This window comes from Cygnus olor, chromosome 1 (genome assembly GCF_009769625.2).
Source record: "Cygnus olor isolate bCygOlo1 chromosome 1, bCygOlo1.pri.v2, whole genome shotgun sequence".
Classification (NCBI taxonomy): domain Eukaryota; kingdom Metazoa; phylum Chordata; class Aves; order Anseriformes; family Anatidae; genus Cygnus; species Cygnus olor.
In genome coordinates, this window is record NC_049169.1 from 180,550,865 (window position 1) to 180,563,568 (window position 12,704).

At 42.9% G+C, this 12,704-nt stretch overlaps 1 protein-coding gene across 2 annotated transcripts; it reads right to left on the minus strand.

The window, feature by feature from the left end:
• Positions 1-829: 829 nt before the first annotated feature.
• Positions 830-9,562, minus strand: SPRYD7 (SPRY domain containing 7). 2 transcript variants are annotated; one of them, XM_040542497.1, is made up of 5 exons: positions 9,360-9,562; positions 8,113-8,229; positions 5,469-5,635; positions 3,793-3,895; positions 830-955 (listed from the first exon to the last, which is right to left on the minus strand). In XM_040542497.1, exons 1-5 carry the CDS (start codon positions 9,460-9,462, stop codon positions 918-920), a joined length of 528 nt encoding a protein of 175 aa, XP_040398431.1. In that variant the 5' UTR covers positions 9,463-9,562; the 3' UTR covers positions 830-917. The 2 variants fall into 2 exon arrangements, with proteins under 2 accessions (XP_040398431.1, XP_040398422.1); XM_040542488.1 differs by having other exon boundaries at positions 830-1,015.
• Positions 9,563-12,704: the final 3,142 nt, after the last annotated feature.

A 12,704-nucleotide genomic window follows, 5' to 3' on the forward strand; every position in this document is an offset into this window, starting at 1 on the left:
TACTTATTGGCATCACATTTTAGAACAATGTCTTAGCCATTAATCATTTATAAATGATTCACAGAGAAATTAAATAAGATATTCCGTAAAAGAATAATCTGATTTACAGTGTAGATGTAAGGCTTCACCGTAACATCTCATACCCTTCACCTGTCTCTCTGCATACCCAAGCTGAGCAATCTGTACTGAACTCTGCTACCAGAGCGACACAGAGCCATGGTCCTCAAAAAACACAGGTGGCGTTCAGGTTTGCTTTGTTAAGGTTCAACAAATTAGCATTTGAAGTATTACTACACAGTAACCTATTATCCATCACAGTCAAAGGAAATGAAAAGCTAGGAGAAATACACATTTGCCGTTTTAAGAGGGAGGAAATGGATTAAACGACACCTTGCGGAGGCAAAAGAAGCCTAGCTGCTAGTTATGCCATCGTATCGTTAGTCATCGTGCACAACCAGGACACCGCAACTCCTAATCACAGACTAGAAATACAGTACTTCCTTTTAACAAGGTATATAGCTTCTGTCTGAAAAGGCTGGGAAAAAGATCATGAGAACTATCAGCCTCCATAGCTATCATATTTATAAGAACTCCCGGCTTTACAGAGCTCCAGTTCATCCAAAATACTGAATTGAATGCTGATGTCAATGATATTCCTTAGTTACTTTAGGCATCGAGTACAGATCAGAAAAAAACTGGCCCAAAACATTGATTTTCAACCACAAAACATTGCCAGAAATCTAGTATTTGCAACACAATTATCTGGTGTTGCAGTTAACATATTAATTCCGCAGACAATAGTCACAAGTACTTACTAAAAATACGGATATGTTTCCTAAAGGTAATGTGAAGCTTTATTTAAGATGACAAAGCTTTTTCTTAACAGTGCAGGGTGCAAACTTTCAGTACGAAGACATTCAGAAGATTTGCTGCTCGAAGAGGATCTTCTCAAACCCTGGGGGAGGCGTATGATAAAATTCACTGAACTGACAATCCAGAATGGCACTGTCATCAACTGCAGGAAAGAATCAAACAGAAGGAATTAGAGAAGGAACACTTGCAGTTTCATCCTCTATTACACCACCTTCCTAGATTATATATACCATGCTTACAACATGAGGAATATTCTACAACATCCGTTACCTACACACAGGAGAATTAAATGAAACTTCTCCCACAAATTTGCTAAAGCCCTATATGCATACCCAAGGAGAGCAAGTCACCTCTCTCTGCTGGTATTTACTTTAGTCAGCAACAGTCCTTGCTGAACCCAAAGAGTACGCTACCTCTGATTTCACGTTAGCAGGGCTTCAGACAATTCCATTCAAATTTTCTACTCTATTTTTCTGTAAATCTGTAGACTAAGGACACTACTCGATGCATACTGCAAGGCTGTCACCTCCACAGCTGCGTATTTTTTCTGCCCGCTTCCTATTTTGCTGGAGTTTTACAGGGTTTCAGCTGCCTGCAATCATTTTTCTGGAGGTTACCAAGATCTCCGATGTCTGCAGTGGTTGGTGTCAGACCATCTGTTCTAAGATGTAATACGAAGAGAGGTTCCTTGATTGCCTCTTTAAGTTGGAAGTTAATGCTTTCTACAATACTGTTCTCACTTTTGGACCCCTGCATAAACTGCAGGGCACGTGTTATTAACCTTCAGCACAAAAAAAAAAAGATACTACTGAAGATTGTCACAGAAAAACTTTCATGTACCATATAAGCAAACAGAAATGCCCAGCTGGACAGAAAAGCTCTTTCAAAGATAACTTTCTCCAAATAAACCAGGTATATTAGATCAACATAGGGGAGATTCATCTCCATAGTTTGGTTTGAAATTTAAGTATCTCAGAACCAAAGTAGGAAAAAACTCTTATCAGTACATTTATACAGTGCTGTAGCATTTATGCAGAGTCTGCATCGCACTTATGCAAAGGTGCCTCAAGTACAGCAGCTGTGGGGAGCAACCTTCAAGTTCACTTTCCTGTTTTACACACCTGACAGAGTAGGTGAACACAGCATCAAGTTTCTTTTAAAAAGATATCCATAGTTCTACTCTGAATTCTGGAAAGGGAAATGCTTAAGAAACTCTCTTCACTGTGTTCAGATCCTTTCCCATGACCAGAGGTGCACATTAAAATAAGGACGTTTGTATTTAAAATGTATACCAGTGTAAGTGCCATGCAAAATCAATTTGGAGGCTTCAGTTGTTACAGCAATATGTAAGAAACACTATAGTTATTGTGAAATTATGTCCACTTGTAGAAGAGGATAATAAGAACCTGGCAATAAAAGGCTGCTGCATTCCCCTGGCACACAACTCTAAGTCAGAAAAATGATGATTTCTAATAGGCTAACAAGTTACCGAATGTTTTCTAAAAACAACCTGCTTTCTCTAACACCATTTCCAAAATAAAGTGAAGATGCAAGAATCAGCTATCACACCGTAACTCTTCTCCCACTGCCCGCCAAGCTTTTCACACCAGGAGACCCGGCAGTGCTGCGGGGCAGCTACTGGCTGCCACAGCACTTCAGCAGCGCCATCATGTGGCTTACAAACACATGACAAAATGACTAATTTCCACTCCTAATACCTCGGAAAGGTGTAAGTCTAAATTTACAGACTTCAAAGGCTCTACAGCATATCTAAGAGTATTTGCTTCCTGCTCATAAAATGCAGTATTACGAATGTGTCAGGATATAAATGGGAACATGCCAACAGTTCATTAGGAACCAACCGTGAAATGAAATAATTATCCACATCACATAGCTAATGATATCTCAAGAGCTAAATGAGCCTGGGGGAGGATACTACTTAGACAAGACTCTCACGTGGGAACAAAGATAAAGCGGAGAAGGCCGGAGGTGCAATGCTGGGAATCCAATAAGCAGTGATCGTTTGCTGTAAGTTATAAGACACCCCAGAGTGCAGCACAGGTTATGCGCTGAACGGGGAAGCGCTGCCTTTCAGATGAGATGTTAAACAGCCTTCTGACTACTTGGGAACTACAAAAACACTGCCAAGTTCTGGAAGGGTAAATTGTTAACACGTGCCTTGGCCAAATTCCAGCTCCCGTAATTCATAAATTCTTTCTTAAACTGCCTATGAGGGGATTAACTGGACATGGTATTGGTTTCTTGTTCAAAATCGCTCTGCTGTACTGATAGGTGATGGCAAGAGCAGCTACCACACCTCACCCACCGGTTGCTGCATTTCAGAAATGGCCATCACCTTGGTACTGCAGCAAAGAGCTGGCCCACCAACAGCAAGCAGCTGTACTGGCACTACAGGGGAGTTATTGCTTCTGTAAGAGAACACAAATGGCAATTCAGTATCTATTCATATTTAACACTGAATACTTTTACAAAGTGTGAAATTAACAGGCATAAATGCCAAGCTGCAGAGATAAACTAGATTAGCTCACATGTCCATACTAGGTTGAATTTGTTTTTTTTTTTTCTTTCGTCTGCTTCATGTTTTTTTTTACCCAGCAGCTTTTAGACTAACTGCAGGAACTTCCTGGCTTGTTGGATGTGGATACTTTGCCAGCAGTCAGTAAGCAATGCTCTTTTTTCTAGCTATTAAACAGCATTAAAAAATTAAGTGAAAATATACCTTTGTATTTTCCTAGCTTTGCGTTTCCAAGCAATTCTTCGTTGTAATTGCCAAAACAAATGATTGAGGTGTGACTGGAAAGACGTGTGCTCCATCCAAGTGAGGGAAGAATTCACAAGACAGACTTGGTGCAAAAATATGGCCCATACTATGAAACGGTTTGAAAATCTCCTACTTACCATAGACCACTGGATAGACAGTCCCTCGGATTCCAGACGCTGGACAATGCATGTTCTTCCCATTTAAATATACATTTAGTTCTACATGGTCATATGTAATGCCCTACAAAGCACAGAAAATCAAAAACAAAACAAAACAAAAAAAAGCCACCATCAACAAGTTTATACACAAACATTGCTACTTAATTCAGCTTTTTCAGCCACAGGCAGATTTTAACACCATTATGCAAACCACAGCATTCTAGAAAACTTCACTTGAAATAGTTCTGCACAGGACTGGAAGTTAATAAATGATCAGAAACATTTGTATTTTCAAATACTTGGGATTCCTTATTGCTCATTCAATTTAGATGCAATCAGTACTGTACACGTCTTACTAAGGCCAGTTTACAAAAGACATTTCTAGACTATTCCTCACCATGGCACAGAATCACAAAATTTCCAATGAATATTAAGCAGTTTGCAGTCTTCGTTTTTGTACCTTCCCATGGAAATGACTTTCCTAAATAACGACACTATGAATTCAGTTTATTTGACCAGCACTTCACACACATCATTACAAACATGCTGACCAGAGAGCAGAAAGCAAACACTCATGAGGTAATAAATTACTTATTTGTTAGACAAGGGATTTTTTTTCCTGACTGTTTTGGTATGGCTGAGTGTGGCACTTTGTGTTGTCGTTCACTGCCTCAGAATCTATTTTCACGACAGTACACAATAAACGGACATTTATGAAAACTGGGGAGTTACCAAAGTAACACATCAGCTACATTTTTGTGACTGAAGTGTTTGAAACTACATTGCTTGACCAAACCCTGAAACAGACTGCAACCCTCCAATAAAACAACTTCAGAAGGGGACTAAAAGAATAACGTAGTGTCTGAGGTAAAGGGTGGAGGAGTCAGCTTTAGCTGTTCAGGGCTTCTAGAGATGAAATTTCTAACCATTGCTATACAGAAGCAAGGTACCCAGCAAGAAAAGTAGCAGTGATAAGTGGTCTAAATTTCATTGCTCCCATGTGTTTTCGAAAATAAATCTCTAACAGGAAATTGAAAATGACAGTAATGAACTGGAACCCTTTGAATGCCAAGCCATAAAGATATTTTGGAAACAGCGAGGTACAAAACCTTAGGATTCCACTTTGCTCTCATTCTTCAATCGTCTTCCCACTTGGTATCTCTCCCCCTCCCTACAAAAGTTTGGCTAAAAATACAATCCATCAGTCAGCCAGGCCCTCTCTCTGCTCTCTTCTAATTATTAACCAGTCAGCTGTGGGATCTAGAGTTCAGCTGGACATGGAGGCAGGCCACATAACACATTCCAGCGCGTTATTTGTTCAGGAAAGTCCCATCTCAAACAGTGCAGGACCTTTCTGACGGGAGTCATCAGCCAGCTGGATACAGCAACCGGGCTGCGACACAGCAGGAGAGGCCACCTTTCAAACCCTGGTAAGACCTGTCCCCCACTCAGGATAACACAGATGCTCAGAACAAAGTCCACTTATCTCCAGGCTGCTGATCCATTCAAACACAACAGGAGTTTACATCAGCACTTTCCAAACTGGGAGACGACAATAATTTGATTGGAAACGGTCGGTCTGACCACACAGCAGCTGTAAATAAAGAGAAATCTGGGAACAGCTGGAAAAGATACTGCAGCTTTACGAAACTCACCACCACATCGCCCTCCTGTGGCAAGTTGTTCGCTGGTAGCCTGTTTTTCTCCTCGTTGTTATAATACAGAGCTCCATCATTCCTCATTACCAGACTATGGACGTCTCGACCCAGTGGAATTTGATTCAAGTTTGCTTTCTGGGTTGCAACTCCAATACCCCAAATCCCTAAAACATGACATTAACATGATAAGAAAAAAAAGAATATATATATATATATATATATATATATACACATAATTTTGACTACCTGACTGAAGCAGGATAGTATAAAGAATATAATATGTTCTTAACTAGTGCCATGGGGGTACTACCAGTAAATATCTATTGGAAATACCAACAGTCACAAAAGATTGAAGATCTGTCAGTATCTATCTTGAAAATAAGGATCCAGAGAATTCTAACCACTTAGCTTAACTTTTACTCCTAAAAAATACTAAAACAACTCGGAGAATCTAGGAGGATGTAAAAAATAAATCCAACTAGCATGGGTTTGTGAACAACAAATCAAGTTGAAACTATGCAATTTCCTTTTTCATCTGGTTAGACCAGCCCTAGGGAAAAAGGAGAAATGGTAAATACGATAGATATTGATTTGGTAACATTTCTGATCCTCATACAACATTCAAACACTCAAATGAGGAAAGCGTAGTCACGGTGAAGTTACAGCAAGGCGAGTGCACAACTGGTTAGGAAACTGTATTCGGAGACTACTCATCAGTAGCACTCTGTCAAATCAAAAGATGACGTGAGTGGGGTTTCAGATTTTGCAGTGAATGCCCAAGGTCAGATGCTATTCCGCATGCACATTAATGACTTAAATAACATGACAATTTGCTTGTTAAACATGCTGCCAATAGCAACCTGACAGGAGTGCACGCTCTTCAGAGGCCAATTTTTAAATAATCCCAACAAATTGGTTAAGAGGTCTGAAATACGGAGCAAGCATTTCCTTTTTCTGAATTACAAAGAACAGCAGGTAAGCAGGAATAAGTAGCAAAAATACAATAGTGCCTTGGCAAACAGTTCAAAGAATATAATTTGAGGGTTATCATAGAACACATGCCGTATTTGAGTGTGTCGTACTGTCATGAAAAACTTCTGGATGTATGGCATGTATAAATGAAACATACTGCATATAAAGTACACAAAGGACATCTACTGCTGCTGCAGCTGGAGCACAGCATCCATTTAAAGCATCACCCCTCACGACAAATCAGGTCAATTAGAGAACGTCTAGAAGAACAAGAAAACCTGTTAAAAAAGTGTAAAAACATTGTCTGTAAGTAGACAATGAAAAAAACTGGGGCTCTTTAATCTTCAGAAGACTAAAACAAAGCAAAAATATAACTAAATTAATTTTAAAAGACAAAATTGCAGAACAATTTATTCTAATATTTACAAATCCAGAGTGAAAACAAAATTCAGATTGGGCTTTGTAAAACTTCCCAATAGTCAGGCTAAATGACCCCTGGTAGACTGCGCAGGGACATTTCTGTGAATTGAAGTTTTAAGCTAAGCAATCTATAACTCTCCTGCCCTGGGACACAGGATGAGATGAGGCCGGGCTCAGAGACGAGTTTATTTCCTGTGTTTCTGAAGTGTAACAACGCAGATACTGTACTTGTGTGAATGATGACAATACTTGAACAACAGCTGCAGTTGAGTTGATTCTCCCCCTCAACAGAAAGGATACTAAAATTGCCAGATTAAGAGTGAGCTGGGGTTTATATGTAGTTTAAAACCAAACTGGTTTAAAAACAAATGGTTTGAGTGTGAGGTGTTTTAGACAGATTCATGTTCACAGTGCCAGCACCCCAAACCAAGTAAGTGCAAACAATCCCTACCCAAAAGCACTGGGTTCAAGCTCCAGTATTGTGAAGCCTGTCTCTGGACAAACACTTCCCTTCTTTCTTCTCTCTACTCTTTGAGAAAGAACAGCCCCATCTTTAAAAACATATCTGATGTTTTTAAAAATACAGTCTGATTTTTAATATTATAATACAGAAAAGTCTGGAGTGCCCTCTGTACTAGCTGAAGCTGACTGTATTAGTAAAAGTATGTTTCCAAATTTCATTCACTTTCTGCTACCTTGCATTGCAAATCTGTACAAAACAAACCGGGTGCTGAAAGGCTCCTCTTGATAAAGCAGTGTTGAAAAAGTGCTACACATTTGATTTGAAGTGCAAAGCATAGCACAAGGAATGTTACTATTGCTCAAGCACAGTACATCTTAATAGCAAATCAAGGTAGACAAATAGCCACAAATATTGCTGGATAAACTGCACTATTAAAAAGCTAACACTTCATGGCTAGTGTTTTATGTGGTCATAAATGTGTATTTACCAAAATACATTTCTAAAATGTTAACGAAACACATGCATATAACAGCATACAAAATAATATGGTGTTTTAGGATTTGCACTTACCATTCTTTTCAATATTGCAGAGCCACAATTAAAGATAAGAATAATAATAAGAAAAAATTTCATTTTACAGAATGACAACTTATAAGAGCCTCCAATATTCACAAAGTTCAAGGACGCAATTTGAAAGATGCATGTGCTTGGCATTTGAGATACGACCAACAGCAAGCAATCTGACATACCTTCCATGTTTAAAGTTGTACATTTTTGCTGACTAACCTGTGGACTGGATTTTAAACTCAAAATAGCTCTTGTTCTGATGCAAAGGTGCATTGGCTAGGCAGCCTCCCGTGCCGCATATTCTCCTGCCGTTTTTAACAATGACAACATCTGTTCCTGCAAGAAGAAAACAAAACACAGAACTTCAAAACATTTTCAGAAGTCTGGAAGCGGCCCTTAAAAGCCCTAGACATGGAGAACAATTTTTGTTCTTTCAGCCCCAAGTAAGAGCTTCATTAGTCCAAGAGAATTACAATGACGGGCCACGCTTTGAAGTAAGAAACGGGAGGCTGTTTATAGGCTGGTTCATCTTTCAAGTAGGGTTTTATTTATTTAAAACCTATACGCTGCTCTAATTTCATCTCTTGGGCTTTAAGGCACCATGCTGATTACAGCCTTTGCTCAGCCACATCAGAGGCATAACTTACAATTTAGTCAGAAGGGCTTGCTGTGAGGAGGACCTAGGCCCCGTACCCGGTCTCTATAGACTGGAGAAAAATGTTCTGCAGTGAGAAGGAAAGGCACATCAAGTAGAAACAAGTGATGGACTTGCGAGGCGTTCAGGTATTCTCAGGTGAAGTCCTTTTGTTAGAAACATGCCTGCCAGTATGGAGAGGGGAAAAAAAAGAAATGTAATCCTGCTAGGTCCTCTTTCTCTGGCAGAAGACTTCACCTATAGGTACCGTTGGCACGGCCATGAATACGGTAGACTCCCCAGGTCCAAAACAGGCCAGGAATCGTGCTGGAAAGCAGCCAGGCTGCTTTCCTCCTCGCTGAGCTGTGGATGAAGGGCTGCCTCCTCGATGGAGCCTGGGCACGGCTTGGTGTGAAGATCACCTCAAGAAGAGCTTCGGGCAAGGCTGCAAGCGGTTCTGCTCGTTCCCTGAAGCCAAGGAAGGTGACCGCACACCCGCTCACATCATCTGCCTCAACTGAACCTAACTCAAACCTCTTTTTATTTTTATTTTTTCAGCTTCCTCCGCAAACTCTTTCGATGCAAATCCCTTCGCATCCCTTGGCGGTGGGCTGCATTCCCAGGCACCTGCTGCCAAGCGCCGACCCCTCCCTGCGCCCTTCCACCACAACCCACGCCACAAAGCAAGGCGAGAGCCCCTTGAGGCTTCCCCCTCACCGCCTCATGCACGGCGACCCCAAAACGACAGCTTTTCCCCCCAAAATAACTCTCGCGGTGACACCTCCCGGCCCCGGGAGCCGCCTCCCCGAGGCTGAGGGGCAGCCGCGCTCACCCATGCGCTGCGTGTCGAGCTGCACCGCCGGCATCTCCTTCAGCATGTGGCCGGCGCCGCCATCCCGGCACCAGCGGAGGCAGCAGAAAGCGGAGGCGGCCATGGCTTGGCCGGGCCGAGCCGGCCGAGCCGAGCCGAGCCGAGCCGGGCCGGGCCGGGCCGAAGCGCGCAGCCGCCGCCGAGCCGCGAGATGGCGGCGGGTCGCGGCGCCCCCTGGCGGGCGGGAGGTGGCGGCGGCGGGCGCGACATGGCGGGGCGCTGGGGAGCACGGGGAGACCGGTCCTCGGAGGGAGGCCTCGCAGCGGGCCGGGGGCTGGCAGCCGGGCAGGCTGGGCTCGGCTGTGCCTCCCCTGTGCCTCCCCTGCAGTGAGGGGTGATAATGCGACAGTGGGAGCCCGCCCGGACCCCGCTTTGCTCCCTTCACCCCGCTTCCCGCTCGGATTTTCTGTCAGAGAAACCTCCAGCAAATGTCGTGCTGCTGGTACAACGCTCTGCCGACATCAAAATACATGTGTTCAAAGGCATATTTATCTCCAATTTGAGATGAAATTGGTCCTCGTGGTTCTTAGCTGCCATCTCATTTTGCTACATTTCACCCAGAAAGCTCCCTTAATGTTTTCCTGCAGTATGCACCTAATGTAACCCATGTGGTACAACATCATCCGTCTTGGGGGCTTACGTGGGTGTTCACATCCTTTGTTAAAGGAAAGCTTCATGGCAAGAAATATCTTATTGGATGGGCTGTATCAGTCACACTTACCCCTTCGCTTGAAACATGAGGTGAAATGCTGCCTTCCTCAAAATTGTGCCTAAAACCAATCTGATTTTAAGAGCAGCTTTAAAATATGCTTCCTTTCTTTTATTGGACTTACTGTTACAGCCCATAAACATTTGGGGTCAAGAGCTGACTTCCTTAAAATATGCCAAATGGGATTATTCTTGGACTTCTAAGAAGTAAATATTAGGTGGAAACTGATGTTTATTCATTTCGTATGTAGGGCATCGTCGTTCTCATTGGTAGCTCGTTGTTCACATAATTAGTCCCATTTAAGTCACTGCGGGATTTTTATTGTCTGTCGCACACTGCGGGTTTGTTACAGTAAATGCTAAATGACAAATGTTAAATATTATTAAAAAAAAAAAAGACTTAGGAAGAGAACGAAACCTCAGACGACTTCCTACCCTATTTCTCTCTGTGCCCCAATAATCTCCTTTCTTCCCCAAAATGACCACTGGGGAAACAAGCACATCTTGCCAGCATTGCCAAAGCTGTTGGACTAAAGGGGAACAAGGCTTTTGGGGGGCAGTTGCTGGCACTTTCCCACTCCACTGCTTTCTTACTGGAGATCCTGGTTTCACCAGTCCCCAGACAGCAGCAGCTGTGGTGCTGGGTGTCCCCCAGAGCCAGTACCAAGCCCAGTGCTGGTGACAGCTCAGTGTCACGACAGGGTGCATGGTAAAGCTGCAAAGCCACATCTGGGAAAACCAACACGGGACAAGGCTGGTCAGGTGGAAAAAGGGAATGTCAGCTGGTAATAAATACAACTTTTTTGTATGCCTCTTGTGGAGGAGGAGGTGAGAAATGCCAGCAAGATAGTACCAGATCTGTAATTTTTTCTTGACAGCCTGTTTAGAGCATATTTGAACAGCAAGATTTCACAAAATTTGTACAATACCCAAGCAGCTGCCCCAAGGAAATGAAGATCTGGGCTCCAGCATTCACATGTATAACAGTGGTTGGCAATGAAGGGTTAATTCAGCGTCTGCTGAATTTCTTGAATGTGCATTTCTTTCACTGGGGAGGCCAAGTATTTAGGGCCCTCCCACACTGGAAGCAAAATTATGCTCAGCATGCCTAAACATGCTTGTTGCTCACAGGGTTTTAGCTTTTTTTTTTTCCTTGAACAGTAGCAGCAGAGACATTTTGTCTGGGAACCATGTTAGAAGAACAGGAAAAAGAACAGAAAAGAAGACCAGATCTCATCCATTTCACAAACATGGGAGTGCTGGAGATTATGCTGGAAGAGAAGGGTGGTCATAGACTTGTTTTGTTCCCTTGCTCTGAGTTTCATTCACAAAACACAACTGTCTCTCATTAGTCCTGCAAAATAGATCCACAGGCTGCAAATACGTCTCAGTAAGGTTCCCTGATGTCTCCAAATTCGCAGGAGAGAGGGGAACTATGTATCACCCGTTGTTACAGCATGTAATACAACATCACCAATTAGTCTCAGCACGATAATTCCTCTTCATCAGAGCCTTGCTAGGGAAAAACACTGGGACTTGCTCCTCCACTGCCACAAGCTTTTTGGAGGCATTTCCACCTGTGAAAATGAATTAAAAAAAAAAAAAAAGTTATTAAATGTGCTGGAATAGATGTGTAACATCTTCATGGGGCTTGCACAGAAGTAAACGATGGCGCAGGACTGGAAAATCAAGGTTTGTTTACTGAAAGCAGTCCTTCCACTCACAGGGTCAGGCCTGTGGTTTGGAAGATGATACAGACAAGGTCTCAGATGAAAAAAGGTTGTGCTCTTACTCTTCAAATCTTCGTTATAACGTGTTCTGGGGAGGATTTACTTTCTGTAGGAAGTCTCCTACTTCATGCAGTTAATCTGACACTCGCCAAGTCATAGCAGAAATTGTGTATGAAAATTAATTTTTTTCCCAGTTGTTCTGTTTACTTTGGAGGTCACTTCCCCTTTCCTTTCTATGCCGTAGAAGCAGAACCCATCAGGGCAGGGCTTTGATCTATAGGCAATCACAAACCTCATTAAAACCGACAGGCAGGCTGGCCAGGCTTCATTCAGGAAGGAGCAATTAAGCGCTTTTATGGCGTAAGATAGCGACAAACTAGAAACCGCTGCCCAGGGCACCGGGCTGCACAGCCAGGCACTGAGATGAGCTAATTCATATGAGCAAGCACTAATTTGGGGAAAGTCAGAGTTCTCCGGGGACCGCTTGCGAGCACGGCAGCAAGAGCGCAGATTGGTTGCAGCTGTGTTTGCCTGCGTGCATGTCAGGGAGCGGAAACACCACGCGAGAGCCAGCAGACAGTGGGAGAAGCAGTGGTGCATGGCCCTGAGAAAAAGCCAAGGGACAGCTTCTTCTGGGCAAGCATCCTGGCGAGAGCAGCAGACTTGGACCGCCGTGCCGTATTCCCTCCCATTTGCTTCCTCTGCGTGCAAGGAAACGGGACGTGGCTGTACATTCTTTGTAAATAAATAGGATTACACCAAGGAGATAACTGAATTCACCACCACGTTTTCCCCTAACGGGAAATCTGGTGACGAGCTGAATATTCGTAAACGGAAAATCTGGTGACGAGCTGATATTAGTTAACCA